This window comes from Biomphalaria glabrata, chromosome 15 (assembly GCF_947242115.1).
Source record: "Biomphalaria glabrata chromosome 15, xgBioGlab47.1, whole genome shotgun sequence".
In the NCBI taxonomy this organism is placed as follows: Eukaryota; Metazoa; Mollusca; class Gastropoda; family Planorbidae; genus Biomphalaria; species Biomphalaria glabrata.
In genome coordinates, this window is record NC_074725.1 from 6516952 (window position 1) to 6542330 (window position 25379).

At 38.4% G+C, this 25379-nt stretch overlaps 1 protein-coding gene across 2 annotated transcripts; it reads right to left on the reverse strand.

Moving 5' to 3' along the window:
• Positions 1-1557: 1557 nt before the first annotated feature.
• LOC106055797 (uncharacterized) lies at positions 1558-25379 on the reverse strand. Of its 2 annotated transcripts, none has more exons than XM_056012513.1 (4): positions 24941-25379; positions 7768-8062; positions 5959-6061; positions 1558-3072 (listed from the first exon to the last, which is right to left on the reverse strand). In XM_056012513.1, exons 2-4 carry the CDS (start codon positions 7886-7888, stop codon positions 2703-2705), a joined length of 594 nt encoding a protein of 197 aa, XP_055868488.1. In that variant the 5' UTR covers positions 7889-8062; positions 24941-25379; the 3' UTR covers positions 1558-2702. The 2 variants fall into 2 exon arrangements, with proteins under 2 accessions (XP_055868488.1, XP_055868487.1); XM_056012512.1 differs by having other exon boundaries at positions 7768-8066.

Sequence of the window (25379 nt, forward strand, 5' to 3'; positions counted from 1 at the left end):
GAATCCTGGTGAAGACTGGGATTTTTAATTTAGGGATCTTTAGGGCGCCCCTGAGTCCACACAGCTCTAATGGGTACAGGACATTAGTTAGGGTTGGTCGTTGTGCTGGTCACATGACACCCTCGGTATCCGTGGGCCATAGAAACAGAGGGTGCAGTATTATTGATGAACTGCTTTGTACAATTTCACATATGTACAAGTTTTAGTCATTGATGCGAGTGTTCATTTTTCAGGGAAATGTACATACGTAGATAATTACAAATGAATGCTTATTATAAGGCACACAATTAGTGGCCCAGATTACATTTTAATGCTAGGGATGATTTTGACACCCAATAAAATTCCAGGATGTTATGAGGGGAAAAAAGGAGGAAAGAAATTAACCAAAATGGTATTGGTCTGTGTGCGTGTGTGTCTTGACTGATGTAAGACTATGATGCTATTGCATACGCTGGGTATAAATGAGGGAAACGGATGATAAAATGGTGCCACAGACTGAGATCGTGAGACGGAGCCACTTGTGAATTCTAAATGGTGACACTGATTAGATTTGATTTGAAAGATAGGCCTACATTGAAAAGAACTTTTACATCTCGTGATTTAATCTATATTTATGTATTTCTACACAAATAGTCAAAGCCTGTAGCTTATTTAAGCTTATTATGGTCATAAAATAGGATTTCAAGCTTGTATTTAAATGTGTGTGTGTGTGTGTGTATTTATTAACACCATCAGTTTAGGTTGAATTAGCTGTTTGTAAAATACAACTAAATTTACGCCTCTAGGTTGAACTGTTCTTATAATTAATAAAATTTATCAAATGCAGTAGATCATTCCATAAAAACAAAGTGGACCAGACCAACAAGAGTTCTCACATATACGTTTTATCCTGATAGGCTACAACATAACATTCTCAATGAGTAATGAGATGAATGAACTTCACGTATTGATAATAAATACAAATGATTGAAAGTACGCCTATGCAACAATAATCTCTTACACAATTCATAAATACACCTTGCTCCCAAATACTACATTATAACTAGTCGTTGCTTGACTGATTCAAATATTCCAAAGTAAACAAAAAAACACATTTGATCCAAGATGGATATTTTAAAAGCAGCATACCATGGTAATGTTAGAACATCTAGTATGCTATTGCAATGTCTTCTCTTCTTGCTTCTTAACACAATATGTTAATGTAAGGGTGTACAAATTGCAAAACAAAGTAGTCAACAACGCTGAGGTACGGGCCTTAGTGAAATTTTGAAATGATATACAAAAAGCCTGTTATGTTGTTTCTATTGTCTTTTTGAACAGAGCCACAAGATTCGAAAAGTCTGCTCTTGGATCCAAACAAATAAATGTCTAACAGTCTGGCTAGTTTGTTGTTTGAATTTGTTTCGAGTATTCATGTGTCCAATTAAAAATCAAAATCTGAAGATCCTATCGCAAAACGTTGAAAAATGTCAACTCTTCTTGCTGTCTATTTCTTGGTCAGCACCTATGCTTTTGTTAGGGAGGACATTTTATCCCTTCTATCCTTTTTGCAAGTAGGCAAGTAGGCTACTGTGCACTGGAGTAAGCAATGGTTTAATAAAATGGGCAATTATGCATTTTTAGGCAGTAGTAATCTTGTAATTTTTTAACGCCTTAGCAGTTTAACCTTTTGGATCAAAAGTGGTGGAATGGTGTGAAATAATTTTAACTTGTTTTTTGCTTTGTCTTAAGACTTGGAATACAGAAGAAACACTGATGCTGTTTTTGTTTTTTGCTGGAGACAGTCTTAACAATTTGACAAGTACAAAGGGCTGAAATCAAATCACCCTAGGCCTTCATCACGGGAGGCTTTTAGCAGCCTACTTTTTTAAAGACTGTTAATCAAATATTGTTATTTGGCAGTGTCCATGAAGAAATAAAATCTCATTGGGTCCTAAATTCCATATGCAAACAGATTCTTATAAATAGACATAGAGATATAAAAAAGCAATGAATGCAGTCATATATACTTCGTTGCTCCATTGTAAAAGTCAACACTTGCAGCCTCCTTAGTCCAGGTCAGGTGGGCTGGGGGCCGGCCAGGATACTTTACATGGAACGTTAGTGACCACTGCCAGCCGGCTCCTTTGTAAACAGTAATTTAAAGACGTGTTACCAATTACATATATATGACATGTTGATAGCTTACATCATCGCTAGATTGGTAGGCAGTCGAGTATTAGTAGTATCATACATCATGAGAGTTTTGTTAGGAATTATTGAAAGAATGTTATAGTAATAAAATATACACTTTTTTTTAAATGAAGAAATAATAAATTATCAGGAATTTCAAAGAGCCATAATCAGAAAAAGAATACTTAAGTTGTGCCCCTTTTTTTTTTTTTTGACGTCAATTTGAAATTATTAAAATTTGGTTCACTTTATACACTTATAACATACAAGCTATAAGGGTCATCGAATGAATTCGAATACCACACATACTGTCATTGCAACAAAGCTCGTGTCTTATATACCTTTTTATCACAAAGCTGTATGAATTTCTTAAGTGATTCGAGGTTATTAACTTGTATCACACGAATATGACCTTTGAACTTATGAGAATCTCCTGATCACAATTATGCACGCACTGGCGGTGGCATGTTTATCACACCATTAAAGGGCAGCAACCTGTGTAAATACATTCTATGGTCCGCCCACAAGAGTTACTTCCCACTTTTCCTTAGCGAGTCCATTTTATCAATCTTGATGCCTAGAGTCTCGAAGTCCAGGTCAAGCATCTCCTCGTCATTCTCCCCGCCAGACTCTCGCGTGCTGTACAGCTCCCGCATGGCCGTGTTGGTGGCCTCGTCCTCAAACTCGGACTGGCCAAACACCTCATCGTAGAAGTACTCTTCCTTGTTGGCCACTTCCTCGTGGGCGTCGTCGTACTCTTCGATGGTGAACATGTCGTCCTGGGCCTGCTTTGGCACAGGGGGATCCATCACATCGTTCTCATCTAGGGCTCTTCTGCTGCTGGAAGTGGAAGACCTTCTGGTTCTTTGATATTTGTAGCACGATAGCCTGGCCAGTTTACTAAAAGGAAAGAAACACGCAAAAGAAAAAAAAAAGATTATTTTGAAGAAAAAAAGCAACAAAGCTTATCTAAGAAGGGAAAGAACCGCTAATCACTGCCATTTTTTCTGAAAATAGGGTTTATCTACCTTTCTGCTATATAAAGCAAAATTAATAAATTAGTACTAAACTAAACAAAACTAATTGTTTAATTTTTTGATTGATTCATGTATTGCCATCGACTATGAATAATTTTGCCAAATTTATACTTGAGCCGAGAATGGGAAGTGGGAGGAAACAAACACGGTAAAACGTAATAAGGGGATTAAATCCATATGTACATCCACATCTCCCATTAAGTAGAAATTATTCCACTTATTTGGATATTAAACAAAATAATTAATCCCCAATACTTAATTAACTAACTGGCTAATTTTTTTTATCAATTCGTGTTTTGATTTGGTCCAAGAATGGGAAATAGGAGAAAAAATATGTTCAAACTTTTTACCAGACCCCCGGTTCATAAGCTAAGCGCTTTACCGCTCAGCCATCGCGCCTCTTCTTTCGTTGATATAAATAACTCTAAGAATGCATTTTCTAATGACAAAACAAGAGTAAAACCTTAAAAAAATATATATAAAGGAAAAGACTGTATTTTTATAGCTATGTCAATTAATACGGTAATATTTATTTTCCTTGATCAATATCAAACTAAAGTTTTAATTACCACTAATTTATCAATTCAATTGTTAATGAGGTGATTTATTCGTGTGTTGTTAGTGACAATAAATAAATGTGCAAAGTTTCAACTTGATCCAAGAACGGGAAGTGGGAATATAATGTGTACAAACTTTTTAGCAGACAGACAGAGAGACAGACGGAGCTAGTTGAAATAAACTACGTAAAAAAAAACACCGTAATGTAACTTTTTATTTTTTTTAAATATGAAGACACAAAAGAAAGTGTGAAAGAGCGCGCGCACGCACACACACACAAAATTAGGGGCCTTCTTGTATTAGAGACGTGTTTATTTTATGACAGTCTAGGGCCTAGGGTGTCATGACCTGAACAGAGAAGTCGGAAACAAACAGAGAAGTCCTCTATGCCAAGGAGCTGGAACATAATAGATCTTGTCTTAGATGAAAGGCTTCAAGATCGATAGGCGCAGATAAATCAAGTGAAAATAAACAAACCCAGCCATGGTTTCACATTGTTAGAATAAATCACAGCTTGACTGGTGCGTGAGCGTGTTCTCAAATGTCTTTTACTGTGTCTGTGTGTGTCTGTAAAGGCATTACTAGATTACTAGATTACACTTTTACGTTATACGGATGTAGGCAAACGCGACATGAAGCTCTTCAAAATCGACACTGGCAACTGGGAAGAGGTGGCACTGGACAGATCCACATGGAGAGAGAGCATAAAGGAAGGGTCACAGATTGCAGATGTCATACACAACAGAAGCAGAAAGAAGGGTGAAAATGCAATGGCGCCTGGTGATTTTATATGCCCAACCTGTGATCGCAGCTGTGTATCAAGGATTGGCCTCTTTAGTCACACAAGAAGTTGCAAAGGGAAAAGATCGTCTCGCGAGACGTAAAATGCCACAGACATATTTGGATTCATCAAATTAAAACTATGTATACGTAAAAAAATCAATCAAACATTTTAATTATAACCTAATTTAGCCTAGCTCCCAATCACACCCACAATGCATATCTCAATGGGAGATGACCCTATCCCAAAGGCAATCTTTTGGTGAGACGAAAAGTGGTCGGCGTAGCAGAGGTGCCCCAAGAATGCTTTCAAGACCAGCCTAGGCGCCAACTTGCTTTAATTGCCATAGAAGTGAGCTCTTGGCAGTAGCCGGTTTCCGAACGAGACAGCTTGAGCTTTCTTAATAAAGCCGAGGGATACACAAAAGAAAATCCATTGCCGATGACAGACGTAGAACCAAGCGACCTCTGCAGGACAACGGATATGTCCGCGCTGGCTGTTGCAAAATATGTAGCTCGCAGCTGGGACTTTGTAACCACATGAAATACTGTAGACCCCTACTCTCCCATAATCTTCGAACTCGAAGAAAGGTCTTATGTTAAAAAAAAAAATCACAAGGCAAGGTGGCTTATCTGCCCTCAATTATTTCGCCGTATGTCTTTTCATCCTTCATATCCACATGACACGAGAAACTACATTTTACAAAGCAACTCACATGGATTAGAAAAAAATTAATGCCTAACTATAGGTCTCTGACAATAACCGTTTGATTGTCAAAAGAGTTGAGCCGAAGGCTCTTCGAACTACAGGCGTGTAAACCTGCTTGAACCAACCGTTCTGTCTGGAAGATGTCCAAGTCAATGCCTATCTAAAACATTGCTATTTCCGACGTATCCGGCATTCCGGGCGCATGGACTAGAAGACATGGCCGATGGCCGAGCACACCGGGAACCCCGCCATTTTTCTATGTTGTACCAAGCTAACCGTGCTGGACTCGCCATTAATGTAACGGTCCCTTGAGGAACGGCGCATGGATTATTGACAGGGACATGAAAGCTCTCTTTCAACTCCGCACCCGTGCGATGGGAAAGCTCTCGCATTCCCTTGAACACTCCCACAGGAGTTTTGTTTTGCTATTTATTTAGACTAATCACTTCCTCAAGCGATCGTTTCCACCCGAGTGCCACGTTGAGGCAGAATAGCATACCCGGGCTGGCAATGACCAACTAAACATATAGAGTCTAGTTACAGAACCTACAGATTAATATGGACTCAACTACATGGACACACTGCATGATTAAACCTGGAGTCAGTGGTATTAAATCAGTGCTCGTGAGAGTATTCACCTACCCCCTTCACCTGAATTTCATATTCTTTGCTAACTCACTACACCGATGTGTTCAGACTTACCCGCTTCTCTTGAGATAACAGTATCCCAGGACAGCTAGAACTGCTACAGCAGCCAGCGTGATAATAACAGCGATGGCTTTCCCAGCGACGTTCTCATCGGCGCCTGAAAATATAAACAAGCGATGCAGTTAGTAGCTTCAAAAAATAATGGGATAATCATGAATCTGTACAGATATATGCTCACCACGGAGACACTGATAAGCGGGATTAATAACAGTTGTTGATAAGCAGGATTTGTTAGTGAGTCTGGTAGTTTATATTTGAAGGTCTGGGGGGTGTTAGAGAGATGCAGGATCTCGGATGGCTGCCTGGTCGTGCGGTTTGCGCGCTGGACTGTCGTTCGGATTTATCGACGGTCGAGGGTTCAAACCCTGCCCGCTCCCATCCCCCGTCGTCCTGCGGGAGGTTTGGACTAGGAAGTAAACTATCTTCAACTCTGAAGAAACATCCGAATCATGTAAAACATTTTACAAACAAACATATACGGCTCGTAGTTTGTTAATAAAGTTAATTGCTTTTAGTTGTTGTAACAATGCTAGATTTTTTTTTATCAATGAGGTTGCTGTGTAGTGAGCGGGCAAAAGAAAGAAAAAAATGAAAACACTATTACAATTATTGATGTAGGTAGGGCCTACCTATACGCATATATCAAGTTCAGCGTAGTTTATTTATTTATGTATTTGTTATCCGATGTATCTTTATGGATGTTTTAGGTATGGCATGGGGAACGAACGTAAGCCAATAGCAGTCTTTTTTTGGTGAGCTAAAAGGTGGTGAACGTGAGGTGCCCCACGGAAACACTTAAAAGACCAGCTTAGGCGCCAACTTGCCTTGACTGACATAGAAGAGAGCACCTGGTTGCATGCGGCTTCAGAACGAGACAGCTGGAGGTCACTTACAAAGGCCGCGGGGTACACATTTGAGACCGAAAGAAAATCCGCTGCAGAGGACAGACGTAGACTGCGAAAAGAAAATCTTATTCGACCATCGGCGGACAAGGGTTGTGCTTGACATGGATGTGGCAAAATATGTAGGTCACAGCTGGGGCTGCGTATCCACGGAAAATACTGCATTCCTGATTAATCTTCGGACTCGAAGACAATCCTTATTATTATTGGGAATAGTATGAAACTGTTTGGCTTATTGGTGTACCTATGTGTGTCCATCATGGAGATGTGGATATGTCCATCATGGAGATGTGGATATGTCCAGCATGGAGATGTGGATATGTCCAGCATGGAGATGTGGATATGTCCAGCATGGAGATGTGGATATGTCCAGCATGGAGATGTGGATATGTCCAGCATGGAGATGTGGATATGTCCAGCATGGAGATGTGGATATGTCCAGCATGGAGATGTCTTGACCATTGAGACGCAGAGTGTTGAGATGTTGGGGAGGGGGGTGAGAATGTTGTAGAGAGAGTTTATAGTTGATACTGGACTGCACTACAAACGAATTAGGCCGAGACCAATCGTTACAGAAGCCTAAACACTTGACCTGCAAGGTCGCAACCTGTGGGCAGTGGAGACCAATAGCTCTTTGCCACGTCACAGGTCTGTAGTGCGTGGCAAGGAGTTATTGGTCTCCACTGCCCACTGACTACGACTTTTCGCAGGTCAGTGTTGAGGTCTATCAAAACGAATGGTCTCGATGAGGCGCCATATCTGACTAACTTCATATTTTTCCTATAACAAATTTAATCTGACAAGTCGTTTCAAGCGGTTGTTACAGTGATATTGTTTCCGATAACTTTGTGGGAAAGTAATCCTGTGGTATCATACCCTGTTGTGTTCCAAAAGTACTCACCTGACGTATGATGAGACGGTGACGTCATTATAGACGCGTTTCCAAGCGTCGTTTCGCTGCCCGTGGTGAAAGTGGTCAGGTTAGTGAGGTTGGCAGGCAATGATGTACCGGTGCTATCCATACTCTACCAGGTTATTTATTTGGCAGGCAGGAAAGTCTTTTTTTTACAATGTACCTTTAATTTTCTTCAAGTCGTGCTTCATTTCAGATTAATGTCGTCCCCTTTTATACGTCATGGCTGACCATAATCATGCATAAGTGGGAGACCGAGGTTGCTATTTTTGCACTGCTCTGCCTGGCTATTTAAAAAAAAGAGAAAGAAGTAGTTAGAAAAGCTAAGTAATTATTCATCAAACTATTAAGCTAAATTAAATGTTATTTAAATGTCATATAGACAAAGTGGTACAAACAATAGAATATCTTCTAGATCCAATATATAAAGCGGTTAGTAATCGTTCTGTATGTATGTATGTATGCTATAGGTTAGTAATTTGACCAATCTTGATGCTATTTGACTTAAATATTCCTTAATTCGTTGATGGTGCCGCAGTGGCGTTGCAAAGAGATTTGGTGGTCTGGAAGGCTTGGCCTCTTTAGGGACCCCTGCATTTTGACATTCGACATCATGACATGAGATAATGTACTTAATAAAAAAATAATAAAGTCTAAGGTGTGGAATACATGCAACATGGTCACTAATTTACATAGCAAACGAATAGCAAGATAACATGGCATTGGCTTAATATTTAATGTAAACACAATTTTTGGACATTTATTTGGACCACCATCCTAGCTACGCCACTGTGGTGCCGTTTAGAATATTAGAACTCCGTCGACACCTAGGGAGGAGGCTAAATAAAGGTTTTTAATTCAAGAATACAGGCTTTTAAAAAAATCTTTTCAAATAAACAAGGGCAACGCAGTGTATTTCTGTTTGTACAAAAGATATACTAACTTTACTAAGAATATGTAAAAAAAATGTACTAAATGTATACCAAAATAAAGCATAAACACCAGATTGAATTTAAGATAGACGAGTCAATGTAGACATCAGACCATATACAATCTAGACAAAACCAATGTAACAAATGGAGATTGCTAGGCCAGTGAATGTAGACGTCAGACCATATACAATCTAGACAAAACCAATGTAACAAATGGAGATTGCTAGGTGAGTGAATGTAGACGTCAGACCATATACAATAGAGACAAAACCAATGTAACAAATGGAGATTGCTAGGCCAGTGAATGTAGACGTCAGAGCATATACAATCTAGACAAAACCAATGTAACAAATGGAGATTGCTAGGCGAGTCAATGTAGACGTCAGACCATAAACAATAGAGACAAAACCAATGTAACAAATGGAGATTGCTAGGCAAGTGAGTGTAGACGTCAGACCATATACAATAGAGACAAAACCAATGTAACAAATGGAGATTGCTAGGCGAGTGAATGTAGACGTCAGACCATATATAATAGAGACAAAACCAATGTAACAAATGGAGATTGCTAGGCGAGTGAATGTAGGCGTCAGACCATATACAATAGAGACAAAACCAATGTAACAAATGGAGATTGCTAGGCAAGTGAATGTAGACGTCAGACCATATACAATAGAGACAAAACCAATGTAACAAATGAAGATTGCTAGGCAAGTGAATGTAGACGTCAGACCATACACAATAGAGACAAAATCAATGTAACAAATGGAGATTGCTAGGCCAGTGAATGTAGACGTCAGACCAAATACAATCTAGACAAAACCAATATAACAAATGGAGATTGCTAGGCCAGTGAATGTAGACGTCAGACCATATACAATCTAGACAAAACCAATATAACAAATGGAGATTGCTAGGCAAGTGAATGTAGACGTCAGACCATATACAATCTAGACAAAACCAATGTAACAAATGGAGATTGCTAGGTGAGTGAATGTAGACGTCAGACCATATACAATAGAGACAAAACCAATGTAATAAATGGAGATTGCTAGGCGAGTGAATGTAGACGTCAGACCATATACAATCTAGACAAAACCAATGTAACAAATGGAGATTGCTAGGCCAGTGAATGTAGACGTCAGACCATATACAATCTAGACAAAACCAATGTAACAAATGGAGATTGCTAGGCGAGTGAATGTAGACGTCAGACCATATATAATAGAGACAAAACCAATGTAACAAATGGAGATTGCTAGGCAAGTGAGTGTAGACGTCAGACCATATACAATAGAGACAAAACCAATGTAACAAATGGAGATTGCTAGGCGAGTGAATGTAGACGTCAGACCATATATAATAGAGACAAAACCAATGTAACAAATGGAGATTGCTAGGCGAGTGAATGTAGGCGTCAGACCATATACAATAGAGACAAAACCAATGTAACAAATGGAGATTGCTAGGCAAGTGAATGTAGACGTCAGACCATATACAATAGAGACAAAACCAATGTAACAAATGAAGATTGCTAGGCAAGTGAATGTAGACGTCAGACCATACACAATAGAGACAAAATCAATGTAACAAATGGAGATTGCTAGGCCAGTGAATGTAGACGTCAGACCAAATACAATCTAGACAAAACCAATATAACAAATGGAGATTGCTAGGCCAGTGAATGTAGACGTCAGACCATATACAATCTAGACAAAACCAATATAACAAATGGAGATTGCTAGGCAAGTGAATGTAGACGTCAGACCATATACAATCTAGACAAAACCAATGTAACAAATGGAGATTGCTAGGTGAGTGAATGTAGACGTCAGACCATATACAATAGAGACAAAACCAATGTAACAAATGGAGATTGCTAGGCCAGTGAATGTAGACGTCAGACCATATACAATCTAGACAAAACCAATATAACAAATGGAGATTGCTAGGCCAGTGAATGTAGACGTCAGACCATATACAATAGAGACAAAACCAATGTAACAAATGGAGATTGCTAGGCGAGTGAATGTAGACGTCAGACCATATACAATCTAGACAAAACCAATGTAACAAATGGAGATTGCTAGGCGAGTGAATGTAGACGTCAGACCATATACAATCTAGACAAAACCAATGTAACAAATGGAGATTGCTAGGCGAGTGAATGTAGACGTCAGACCATATACAATCTAGACAAAACCAATGTAACAAATGGAGATTGCTAGGCCAGTGAATGTAGACGTCAGACCATATACAATCTAGACAAAACCAATGTAACAAATGGAGATTGCTAGGCGAGTGAATGTAGACGTCAGACCATATACAATAGAGACAAAACCAATATAACAAATGGAGATTGCTAGGCCAGTGAATGTAGACGTCAGACCATATACAATCTAGACAAAACCAATGTAACAAATGGAGATTGCTAGGCGAGTGAATGTAGACGTCAGACCAAAAACAATCTAGACAAAACCAATGTAACAAATGGAGATTGCTAGGCCAGTGAATGTAGACGTCAGACCAAATACAATCTAGACAAAACCAATGTAACAAATGGAGATTGCTAGGCCAGTGAATGTAGACGTCAGACCATATACAATCTAGACAAAACCAATATAACAAATGGAGATTGCTAGGCCAGTGAATGTAGACGTCAGACCATATACAATAGAGACAAAACCAATGTAACAAATGGAGATTGCTAGGCGAGTGAATGTAGACGTCAGACCATATACAATCTAGACAAAACCAATGTAACAAATGGAGATTGCTAGGCGAGTGAATGTAGACGTCAGACCATATACAATCTAGACAAAACCAATGTAATAAATGGAGATTGCTAGGCGAGTGAATGTAGACGTCAGACCATATACAATCTAGACAAAACCAATGTAACAAATGGAGATTGCTAGGCCAGTGAATGTAGACGTCAGACCATATACAATCTAGACAAAACCAATGTAACAAATGGAGATTGCTAGGCGAGTGAATGTAGACGTCAGACCATATACAATCTAGACAAAACCAATATAACAAATGGAGATTGCTAGGCCAGTGAATGTAGACGTCAGACCATATACAATCTAGACAAAACCAATGTAACAAATGGAGATTGCTAGGCGAGTGAATGTAGACGACAGACCAAATACAATCTAGACAAAACCAATGTAACAAATGGAGATTGCTAGGCGAGTGAATGTAGACGTCAGACCAAATACAATCTAGACAAAACCAATGTAACAAATGGAGATTGCTAGGCAAGTGAATGTAGACGTCAGACCATATACAATCTAGACAAAACCAATGTAAGAAATGGAGATTGTTAGGCGAGTGAATGTAGGCGTCAGACCATATACAATCTAGACAAAACCAATGTAACAAATGGAGATTGCTAGGCGAGTGAATGTAGACGTCAGACCATATACAATCTAGACAAAACCAATGTAACAAATGGAGATAGCTAGGCGAGTGAATGTAGACGTCAGACCATATACAATAGAGACAAAACCAATGTAACAAATGGAGATTGCTAGGCGAGTGAATGTTTCCTTATAAAGGGACACGCCGATATATTATCTTATCTTATATAATACAGACGTTACTTCAAAAAAGAAGATGATTACGTCTTACGCGTCATGCATTCAGTCATTGACAGTCATGCATATTAACCAATGACCTAAACTCTGCCAAGTCACTGGTTTTCCTGGCTAGCTCAGGCAACCCATTCCATGCTCCAATAGCGCTAGGGAAGAAGGAGTATTTGTACAAATTTGTCCTACCATATGGGACGAGGAATGTGCCTTTATCTTTGTGTCTTTCAGAGTATTTTATTAAATTTTGTTTTTGTATTTGAAGATTATGGTTCAGTGTTTTATGTATAATTGCTACTTTACTTTTGAGTCTTCTGTCCCGAAGGCTTTCTAAATTTAGTGATTTTACTAAAGGTGTTACTCTAGTCAAATGTGAATATTCGTTTGTTATGAATCTCACTGCTCTATTTTGTGTCTGTTCCAGTTTCTTAATGTTTTCTTGAGTTGAGGGGTCCCAAACGGAGGATGCATATTCTATTATTGGCCTAACCAATACATATTAGACAGGTACATAATCGGAGAAGCAGTTGGGTTAAGGGACAGCTACATCCACTAACCAATGTCTGATATACTTCTAAGGCGACTTTGGCGACTCTCTAATATACCTGTTCTATATTAAAGTAGCATTTTGGCCCGCCCCTTATTCAACGATTTCGCACTCAAGTACGAGCCAGTGTTTCCCAACTTTTGAGTACACACGTCGCTCTGGGCAGGAAGGTTTGTACGAAGTGTGTTTTAAAATAGTAAAAAAGAGGAGGGGGGGGGGAGAGAATGGGTACTTAAAATGTGATGGATGATAATTATCATTGTGAAATGGCGGTATGGAAAGAGAAGGGGTATTAGGAAAACGCATTTGATATAAAAAGTTGAGAGTCGTTGATGTAAGCACTTAGAGATAAGCAAATGAAGTCATACAGTCGTCAGTAAGGCTTGACTCTAATCTAATATGAATGGTCTTGGTGGACATCTTCAATGCTCTCAACGATATCATTTCCCATGAAGTCCTTTAATATTGTAGAATGATGACTATTGCTTTTGTATGATTTTGCTCTGGTCCTATATCCATTGTAAAAATGTAGAGTATCTGGGATAAGTTTTCAGCGATGCTATTAGTCGCCCGGCAAAAAGCAGTTCACATATGAAATTAAATTTATTAGCCTACGTCGGGATTCGAATAGGTAGCCATGCGATTTATGCAACTCAGACTTAGATCTAAGTACATTTCCCAGATTCAAACCATTCTGGGCGTATGTACATATGGATAAAAATACAACTCAAGATAAACGAGGGCTACAACTAGGTTATACTGTACTCGGGTGGCTAAGTACTCATGGGACTGGGTCATTATATTAAAGTTAAAGACATTACTTAAAAACAGAATATAATAATGTCCTACGCGTATCTGCGTGTTAAAATAATCATGCATGTTAGTTAGAGACTTAAACTCTGCCAAGTCTTTGGTTTTCCTGGCTGATTCAGGCAACCCATTCAATGTTCTAATGTTACTATGGAAGAAGGAGCAGTTGTACGAATTTGTCTTAGCATATCATCGCCATATGGAATTAGGGTTTATTAAAACAAATTTCTATAAATCAAATTAGAACATAAAACTAAAATGGTATTTAACCTTGGTTAGGCCATAGACTATATGTAATATATAGTCTATGGTTAGGCCAATAATAGAATATGCGTCCTCTGTATGGTCCCCTCAATTAGATGCATTACGCGTAGGACGTAATCATCGTCATTTTTGAAGTAACGTCTTTATTTTATAAGATAAGATATGAAACGTGTCTTTCTGGGGCTTTCTTTAGGTTGTGTTTTTCTATTTGTAAGTAATGGTTGAGTGTTTCATGTGTTATAGCCACTTTACTTTTTTATTCTTCTGTCCTGAAGTGTCTCTATATTTAGTGATTTTACTAATGGTGTGACTCCAATCAAATATAAATATTCTGTTGTTAAAATCTCACAGCTCTTTTATTTTTTCAAGAAAGCAGTGTTAGGCTGTTGTGTATTTTGTTAGGCTGTTGTGTATTTTATGTTTCTTGTTGTGAACTGATCTGTACTGGTGTGTTAACCTGGTTTAGTGTCTAGGTCAGCTTGTGTGTGTGTGCTGTGTTATTATGAACTGTTTTGTCCTTCTTGTGTAATAAAGCCTATGATAGAGACATAATTTCGTAGTGTTCTACAAGGTTACTATATAGGCCATCCCCCTCCTGTAGTTTAAGTATTACAACAAGCATAAGAAAAAAAAAGAATACTTTTTATAAATATAGCTGATCTAAGGGAAAGAACCGCCAATTACTGCCATTTATCTCAAGATTGCAGGGTTAAGCTCCCTTTCTGCTATATAAAACAAAATAAATCAACTAGTACTAATTGATTAATTAATTAGTTAATTTTTTTATTGATTCGTGTATTGCAATCGACTATAGATAATTATGCAAAATTTCAACTTGATCCAAGAATGGGAGGTGGAAGAAAAAACATGTTCAAACTTTTACCAGACAGACAGAGTGAGTTGATATAGGCGAATCATCCCGTGTGTATAATTTCATTGACAAAGGACGTACTACATTGGTAAAGACTTCGCACCATCGAGAAGGCCTCAACACTGACCTGCGACGTCGCAACATGTGGCCAGTGGAAACCAATAGCTCGTTGCCAGTAGTTGCCACATCGTAAAGACCTATGACGTGTATGTGTTTGTGTATCACCAAAAGACACCAACGAACTCAAAAGTTCTAGAACCTCTCTTATCTTATAGAATACAGACGTTACTTCAAAAAAAAAAAAAAAAAGAAGATGGTTACGTCCTGCGCGTCATGCATGTTAACCAATGACTTAAATTCTGCCACGTCACTAGTTTTCCTGGCTGGCTTAATTTGATATTAACCTCGTTTTGAAAGCTTTGGCATGTGGCTTCCGACTATGGGCAACAGCGATGACAGTAACATTGCCGCCCAAACAGCAACCCGCCCATGTGGCTGAACAGCAGACGCGGATACATTTTGGGATCAGCGGCGTCGCCGACTCTACCAGGGTGTAGCACTGTGTGCAGCAAACTGCCTAAGGGTCGACTCCCAAAGCCTTTACCAAGTCTGGGTAAATTTGCAAGGCAGATGAAGTTTGGATTCTGAGTTTTCCTTTGTCCTGGGTGGGGGGGGGGTAGCCAGCCAATGTTATCAAGCATTTCCTGCCCGAAGCTTACTGGATTAGGTGGCCTGTCACGCGCCTTTGACCTTCTCCTCTTAGTGAGTTCCGCTGGACCCAATTTCTAAGCCTCAGGTGGAGGTCAGAAGTTGAATTGGTCGTCAGAGACTGTTTAAATCGCATGCCATTGGAAGCATGTATTGGCTGTAGAATGCTTATAGGCACTATACACCTAATGATATAACAATGTCTAGAAACTAAAAACTAATATACCACAGTGAACTGTTTGAGAACCAGTGAAACTTTTTTTTTTTCGATTTTATTTTGTATTGCTGAAGACTAAAAGCAATCGCTTAAAACTAAATCTGAAGGATTGTGGTCCATTTTACACTGTTTACTGCAATAATCTTTCTGGACGATCTGATTGATGGTTTAAATTGTCCTAAAGAATGTAGCTAGAGCAGCCACAGGGTTCGTAAACAAGTCTTTCCTGTTGATATTTGTATTAAGCCACTCATTTATCACGTATCTACTATGTGGACGAGTTCATTCATTGTTTATATAGTTTAAAATGTATTGGAATTCAATTTGATTTATTTATTATTTGTTTCACACTTTACGAGCGATATACATTTTATAATCCGCCTCTTGTTTGTTTTTAAAATTGTTTTACATGATTAGGAATGGTCTTACTACATCCTAATCCAAACCTCCCGCACGACGGTGGGGGGATGGCAGCGGGCAGGGTTCAAACCCGGGACCGTGGAGACGAGTGTCAAGCGTGCATACCACTAGACCAGCCAGCCATTCATGTCTTGAAAGACAGCTGACATAGGGTTGAAGCTTTTTATCTAGCACGTATAGATTTGCCTCCTTTTTATTAATCATACATTTCAGCCACGCTCGGTGTTTTGATCCTGATAGATTTCTATCATTCAAACTAAAACGAGGCTACATCCAAAGACAACAGAGTTTATAGGCTGAAACAGAAAGGAATTGATTGATATCAAAACTAAATACCAATGTTGGACTGGTATCAATAGGCCTACCAATGTTGGACTGGTATCAATAGGCCTACTAATGTTGGACTGGTATCAATAGGCCTACCAATGTTGGACTGGTATCAATAGGCCTACTAATGTTGGACTGGTATCAATAGGCCTACCAATGTTGGACTGGTATCAATAGGCCTACCAATGTTGGACTGGTATCAATAGGCCTACCAATGTTGGACTGGTATCAATAGGCCTACCAATGTTGGACTGGTATCAATAGGCCTACTAATGTTGGACTGGTATCAATAGGCCTACCAATGTTGGACTGGTATCAATAGGCCTACTAATGTTGGACTGGTATCAATAGGCCTACCAATGTTGGACTGGTATCAATAGGCCTACTAATTGAAAATGTTTGTTTGTTTGTAAAATGTTTTTAATTTTGTCCAATGTTCATCCAGAGTTGAAGATAACCTACTTCCTAGTCGAAACCTCCCGCAGGACGACGGGGGATGGAAGGGGAAAGTGTATGAACTCGGGACCATCGAGAAACCGAACGACAGTCCAGCGCGTATGCGGCACGGCCAGGCAGCCGTCCAGAGTTGACTTGAGATCAAAACCAATGTTAAATATTCACTTTAGGGCTCGAATAGGCCTAGAGACATTTAACATTTTATGGGGCCAACGGTAAAGGCGTTTTCGTTAGACTTGAGATACACGAGTAGCCCTCTTACAGTGAGATCTGCGCCTCTGAATAAATATTACAAATATTTTATTTTTAAAATTCAGTCGCTATTTCAATGACAAGAACACAGAAACATAGATGTTAACGGATCCCCTCGTCTAGACGGCGCAACACGGTCAAGCAGTCAACAATACCGAGAAATAGTATAGTGTTCATGACATTGGCGGATCCAGAACTTTGGAGTGGGGGGGGGGGGAGGAGGTGATCGCCCCTACCGCCCCCCCCCCTTTTCCTGGATTCCCCTAGTGGCTCATGACCATTTAGAAAGTTCATTTGGTGTATACCCGCAGCAGTTCATGAATTAACTCTTTCTTTCCTAATAGACGATACCAACGTCTATTTGAAGTCATTAAATGAAATAAATTTTCAGTTTTATTTACATTAATTAGCAATGTGTAAAAAGAGCTTTATCTCTTTCTCTCCGTAATTATTTACCACATTCTGATGGAATCAACGTTTGTATCGTCGGTTAGGAGAGAAAGAGTTAATTCTATGCAAAATATAATATTTTCTGATAACAAACAAAAAAATTATTGACGTTTAATTAGAACAGAATAATTAAATAAACATGACGAAAATGAATAATTCTATTGGAACATGGAAGAATAATTACGGAGAGAAAGAGTTAATGAATTCATCGTCGCTAATATAGTTCGTATGTGCAAGTAGCCAGCACGGGATCATTTATTAATGTTTTGTCACAAAGAACGAAGACCACAGACTTCTAAAACGAGTGAATCCGAATTTTGAATAGAACACGATAAATGTAGAGTATTGTCACTTTTAATTTGGATTGACAATAAATTATTCGGATTTTACTTTAACTTACAATAAAACATAAGCCAAACATGTTAACTGAACAATGTCCAGATCATGTAACTGTGTGCGACACTAATTTGAATCTGAAGAAAAAATTAAAGTTCCCTTGCGATCTAAAGGGCAGATGATGTAGAGTTCATGTTTCTGTAGCCCACGGTTAACGAGGGTGTCATGTGGCCAACACAACGAACAACCACCTTTACTTTTCCCCATCTAATGTCAGGTACCTATTAGAGTTGGGAGGACTCAGAGCGCCCAAGGATCCCGAAATTAAAAATCCCAGTCTTCACCAGGATTCGAACCCGTAACCTCTCTCAGCCATAGTGCCTTATAGTGAAGTTGAAAAAGATTTACAAAATTGGTTACAAATAAAATGAATGGACCTCATTCACCAATCGTAAACAAACAACATTTTGCCACGTGGTTCTCTGTATCTTGTATACAAATTACGCAATCCATAAAGGCTGTGATACTTAATTTTCATTGTTTTATCAATATTATCACGTCGCTAAATGTTGTTTGTTTACGATTGGTGAATGAGGTCCATTGTGTGCATTTATTCTTGTCAATAACTCTTCAAACTCGTCCATTTTTTAACAATTCCATTTATCACTATCAGCTTGCACACTCTTCTAGAATTATAAAAGCAATCCTGTAATCTTTGTGCTAGAGACGTACAAGGGGGTTGCATTCGTGAACTTTTGTTGTCATTTCCACAATACATTTAGTACGCTTACATGCCACTGTCGGTTAAAGTGTTACAAGATCATGTCATCATCAAGAAGTTCATAGAAGTCTAATTCATAAGGCGCTGGTTATGAGTGTGTATGTGTATCGTGTGTGTTACGATTAAGCCGACGGAAGGGAGAGTGTCGTGTAGCCAGCACAACGACCAACGGTCGTTACTTTTCCCAATTAATGCCAGCAGGAGACCCATAAGAGATGGGTGGACTCCGGGACGTGCTAAAGGTCCCGAAGTTCAAATCCCAGTCCTCACCGAGACCCCTCAGTTCGGAAGTCAAGTGTTTTAACATTCAGCAACCAGCCCCCATATTTAGCAAGAACAGCAATCTATTTTTAGATATAACGGACTTTAATAGAGGCGGCATCTCAGAAGCGAATAGCTAACTAAAAGTATATAGACTCTGGATTGTTTATCTTGCCTGACAATAAGATATTGAATGCTAGGCTAAAGGAAACAAATCATGGAAGTGAATGTCTTCAGGTTTATTATATTATTTTTTTTTACAATTCTTTTTATTAGCTTGTACTGTAAACGTTAAAGTTTGAGAACGGCTCTAACGATTTTCTTACTAATTTGTCAGTTGATGTATTTTGGGGAAAAAAATACTACTTAATTGGCCATACAGTGAATATTATGTTTTGACCGGTATACTTTATTTTTAAAAATATAATCATCTTAAAATTAAATTTGGCTCATGTCTTTTTTTTTTTTTTTAACGTCTTTATCGGGAATTACCGCATTCGACCGATAAGTCGATTCGGCTCCAAAGTTTCTTTGTATTCAGTACACAATGAAATAAATAAACGTCTATGAACATTTTGATTGGTAACAAAAAAAAAAAAAAAAGGAATTCATTAACAAACTTTTTTATGTCCCTTTTCTTCAAATCTTATGGAACTGTGTAGATTATTGATGCCCAACCCAATTTGACATGCGGGCCATTTTCATTTCAGACACTCGTGTCGCGGGCCTCATGACCAAAAATGTACAAAACTACATGAAATTGACCTGAAACAATTTTATGAGAAACTTGTGGGTCTAGTTCTTACATTAATTAATGGGATAGGACAGGCTCATCTTTTTTTTTCTCTACTTAGAATGAGCTACATTATAGATAGCTTTACCAGAATTCAGGTCATTGGTTAACATGCATGACTAGATGCATGACGCGTAGGACGTAATCAGCTTCTTTTTTGAAGAAACGTCTGTATTATGTAAAAGATAAGATAAGACTCATCTTCGTGTCTTTTATTGTTAAATATTCCCATCGATCCTTCAGGAGTAGTTTAATCATCTTTAATTCGCAGCTCAAACTAAGAATATTTCATAATCCGTCTATATGTTGTTGTGCTATATAACAGACACATCTTAGAAAACAAATATATTGGTTTATTATCATGTGCCACAAAAAAAAGTAAAGATCCGTTCACTTTTCCTGGTAGATTCTATATCAGTTTTAGTTTCTTCCGCTCTCCAATTTCATAAACCTACAATTTAAATGTTATGGTTTCAATCCATCAGAGAAAAAGTCAGGGCCCTAACGTAGATTAAGATACATTTTTCAAACTTTTTTTTTTTAAAGTGTGATTTTCTAAACTTTGTATTTACGTTTCGGGGGGCCGGATGAAACCACGTCGCGGCCGGATCTGGCCCAAGGGCCGTATTTTATGTATTAGACTAATGCAATAGCATGAACTAAGGGTAGTGTTAAGGCGGGAACCGGAAGAGAAGAAAGGTGACGACAGAAGAGACACGTGAAGAAAATAAATGGCGACTGCAGAGTTTCAGTGACTTTTAAGTATAACTCAAAAACATCTTGTATTTAAAATTATAGTTTGGATAGAACTATAAACATTGGGGAGAAAAGTTAACTATCCCTATTGCAAAGGTCATCTGTTTCCATGGCCGATAGTTAACGAGGGTGTCATGCGGCCATTACAACGCTCTACCGCTTTTATCATCCACAACTAATGTCATGTATTCAATAATAATAATAATAATAATAATAATAATAATCTTTATTATCCGTAAGGAAATTTGTCTTACAATTTGTGCATTACACCAAACAAAAAACATTATAACTATAAGAAACCAAAGTGTACATTCACACCAGACTCACTCATAATTTACATGTGACAAAGTTTATACCAGATTGTTCTTATTTAATGATTTGATTGCCAGGGGAACAAAAGAGTGTTTGTATCTGTTTGTCTTTGCTATCGGTGTCTTGTATCTCTTTTGTGATGGTAAAATCACAAAATCCTGACACAAAGGGTGATTCTTTATTTCGAGGATCTTGTTAGCTTTTTTATAGATGTTTGTCTCAAACAACTGCCCAAATGGGGTTTGTTTTTTGCCAATGATTTTGCCAGCAGCATTTAGGATTCTATTAAGTTTATTTTTATTTTTAATGCTCAGATTGCCATACCAGGCAGTGATATTGAAACTTAAAATATTGCAGATGTGAGCGTGATAAAACATAGCCAAGGCCTTTTCGCTAACATTAAACGAGGACAGTTTTCTTAGTAGTCGTAATCTTTGCTGCCCTTTTTTGCTGATATAATCAGTATTTGCAGTAAAATTTAGTTTATTGTCTAGGATAGTACCAAGGTATTTAAAGGTTTGCACAATTTCAATAGTCTCTCCAGCTACAGAAACAATATCATTTCCCTTCTTGTCCCTACGAAAATCGATTATCATTTCTTTGGGTTTTTTTACATTTAATAATAAAAAATTATCTTTACAGTATTCCTCAATGTGTTCTAGTTCTTTGAAATACTCATTTACAATAGAGTCGGTGTGTCCTAAAAATCATTAAGTTCACCAGAATTCGAACGGAATACCGCACTTTTCGGAAGCAAAGCGCTTTAACCCTCAACCACCGCGCACTAAACATTGAGAAAGTCTACAGATATTTGTCAATAAAAGTTGACTTCATTAAAAAAATGTCTCCGAGCTTCTGTCTGCATTAAAAAAATTTTTTTTTAATTTTTTCAAATATTTTACACATACAAAACTATGTAATATTGGATTAGTTATGTGGCGCTTGATCAAAACTTTACCATAACAATAAACAATTGTTTACAAGGGTGTTATGTTTCCAGCTCAAAGATCATCTCTCTTTTCCCCGGATTTAGCAAGGTATAAAATACTAAAGGATCGGATTTCTAGACAAAGTTACACATCAAAGAACATCATATGTGTAACTTTTTAATCATTTCTCTGGTTACGGAAAGACATATGTACCATCTATGCTAAAACTATATATATATTACATTTTTTCCACACTTAAAACTTTTGAACTAAATGGCGTACCGGATGGTACTAATGGCGACCTGAGGTGGTGGCGAGATCCCAGTACCCGGGTCTTAAAAAAAGGGGGGGAGGGGGCGATAGAAACTATCTTTTGTCACCACCAGCCTATCGTAAAAATATTCGTGGCCCTTATATGACACTCCTCCACGGTTCCGTGCACTGCTAAGGCCGCCTCTGTCAGTAGTCTCGGTACGCCACTGGTGGAAAGTTAATAACCCTATTCACCTTACTGGTCTCGTCCATTATCTGAAGGGCCACACATGCATCATGCTGAGACGTTGAACAAGACAGACAAACAACAAACTTTCTGTTTTGAAAACTGTACCCCCCCCCTCTTTTTTTTTCTCCATGTTAACCTGTTAACTTTTATCAGATAAGGCAAATAGATTCGCTTCACATTCTCCCAGAGTAAAAAGAAACTGTATTTCATTTAGGTCAAATTGCACAATATCTGAAATAGTGGATCTCACATTTGTCTTGTTTAAACACTTTATATTTAATGAGTGCATGCATTTTTTTTCTTAACATTTGTTCATTCTAGAATATGAAATGCAAAAGGAGGTTTCTAAGTGATGAAAAAAACAAAATGACAGTCCCATGTTCAGATTTTTTAAACTTGTCTGTGGGTCAGCGTAATCTGCAGCGTGGACAAAAATTCGTGAGAAATTATTGCACATTATAAAGAGCATAGAATAGTTATATGTTGTTATTGCTGTTTGTATGCTAATATCACTTTTTATATGATGTTATAGTTTGTTTGTTTTGCATGTTTCGCATGTTCCTTCAGAATTGAAGACTAATTCATCCCAGTCCACACCTCTCGCATGACGGCAGGGGGGAGGGCGGCGGAGAGAGTTCAAACACGAGACCATCGAGACGACAGTCCAGAGCGCATATCACACGACCAGGCAGCCGTCTGTATGCTACCCCCCCCCCCCACCAGACAATTCATCTATACCCGAGCTAATCTATATAAAAAAGAAGGGGAACTCGCTCTTCATTGAGCTCATTTTTTTACATTAGTTTTTCCTTTTTAGCCATGAATTAACTGTTACGTGATCCAAGACAAAGAGCAACATTCAAGTTCGATAACGTCGCTTTCAAAATGGCACAATTATTATACGAATTACTTATTATTCAAGAAAACGTTATTGGAGTCAGTGGAACGAAATGAGCAAAATGTTTGTTTGTTTGTAAAATGTTTTACATGTTTCGGATGTTCCTTCAGAGTTGAAGATAGTTTACTTCCTAGTCCAAACTTCCCGCAGGACGACGGGGGATGGGAGCGGGCAGGGTTTGAACCCTGGACCATCGATAAGTTCAAACGACAGTCCAGCGCGCAAACCGCATGACCAACCAGCCATTGGAAAATGTCAAGGGCATATCATGTTGCCCCCCCCCCCCGAAATTCTTTTTCCTAAAATTAATGGTGAGCCCATCCTCATGTATGAAAAAATGGACTCTTGATTCATACCAAGCAGGCCGATGGGGGGGGGACAAGAGGGTTCTAGTCCAGGGCTTCAACAGAAAGGTGGCCCTACTTGACGCTTTTTAAATGTATCTTTTATACAAATATTAAGTAATTTAGCATGGGGGGGGGGGGTAAGGCAAAGGGGCCCACACGTACCCAGTTGTCTGACGGCGGGCCTGCTTATATGGTCTCTTCTAATGACTAATGGACTATCCAATTGTTCTGAACTCTTAGATGGAACTACCACAAATTTTAGCAAGTCTTGACTTGACAGTTCTCGTAATGAACACACTGTAAGGTCACAACCCCATGAAGGTAGTGGATGATGAAAGCAAGCCACTAACCAGCACTAGTGACTTTGATCGATAGGGTTTACCTGCCAGGTAACCTTTAACCTGCAGATATATTACTACAGATCGTATTCATTCTGAGTTTTCAATTAGAAGTGGGGCCTTGCTAGTTAGCTTCTAGTGTTTATTAAATAAATCTTTAAAAATATATTTTTGGTTCGCTGTATTTCCTAGACACTAGGCTCAATAAATGAAAATAATTAAAGAATAATATTCAAAACCTATATTAGGTTTATTATAGATCTATTGAGAGGGGTATTAAGTTACATGATTAATATAGGAGGATCACTAAAACATAATAGTAAAGAGAAATTATGAATGAGATTTAATATAGGGCCTACAAGAAGAAATAGTGCATGGCAGAGAGAAAGAGAGAGGCAGTGAGAGAGAGGGGGAGGAGGGAGATAGAACATGGACGAAAGAGAATGAACCTAAAAAATAAGTGCAAGAAAGAGAGAGGGAGATAGAACATTATAAGAGAAAGAGTGCTATAGAGTATAAGAAAGTGTGCAAAACAACTAATACTAAACGAGACGAAACAAATAACAGAAGAGAGGGGCGGGAAAGAAAGGAAGTGAAAGAGAGGGGGGGAGAGGAATACGAAGAAAGGTATGTTTTAGTGACAGAGAGAGCGAGAGAGAGGAGAGAGAGAATAAGAAATGTTATATTAGAGAGAGAGGGGTGGGGGTGGGGAAAGAGACCGGAAGTTCACGTGTATTTTACCTTACTTCTGCCAAGACAAGACTAATATAACCATACAGGTATTGCCAATAAGACTCCCAATAACAACTGAGGACTGTTAAGCTTTGTGATGTCAACCCAATTCCCTCGCTCTTATTAGTAGCCCATGAATGTAATATTATAAATATATATATAGTTTGACATCTCTTTATCACATTTGATCCAATATGTAGACTAGATCTTAGTTAATTTGAGTGTGTCTAATATTAGTAATATCTAATCAGATAACTGAATATGCCATTATTTCTAACGCGTATAAAAAAGAGCTGAGTATGCCGATAATAACAATAATCACTTACATTGATGGTGTGTTTCAATATGGCGTTATCCTGGTGGGCAAATACCTCATCTATATTATGAAACGAGTGTAGTAAATTGCCTAATCCCGTCAGGTCATTGAGACAATAGCTCCATAAACCAAATGTTATGTATTTTAGTTTGTAATCCTTCACGAGTAGACCCTCTTATCTGGGTCAAATAACGTGTACAGCTAGAGATTGGCAAAGACAGACTATCTCTATAGGGACCTTTATCAGTACACAGGTAGGTCATCACACATACACCCTTGAACTAAGTGGATATAAAACGTGCCACTGTATTACACAGAAATATGTATATGCTTTTTTTCCCCCCCTCTTACCAACCAGGATTTTCATTTCTGTAAGCGGACACACGCTTCTAAACACACACACACAAAGGCCGACACATATCTCACAGGTTGATAGAAACACACCAGGC

Excerpts from the sequence above, each read along its gene's own strand:
- LOC106055797 (XM_056012513.1), bottom strand. The coding sequence starts at position 7,888 with ATGGATAGCACCGGTACATCATTGCCTGCCAACCTCACTAACCTGACC. Across the intron at positions 6,062-7,767 it reads ACCGTCTCATCATACGTCAG|GCGCCGATGAGAACGTCGCT; the intron begins GTGAGTACTTTT and ends TTATATTTTCAG. Across the intron at positions 3,073-5,958 it reads TGTTATCTCAAGAGAAGCGG|TAAACTGGCCAGGCTATCGT; the intron begins GTAAGTCTGAAC and ends CTTTCCTTTTAG.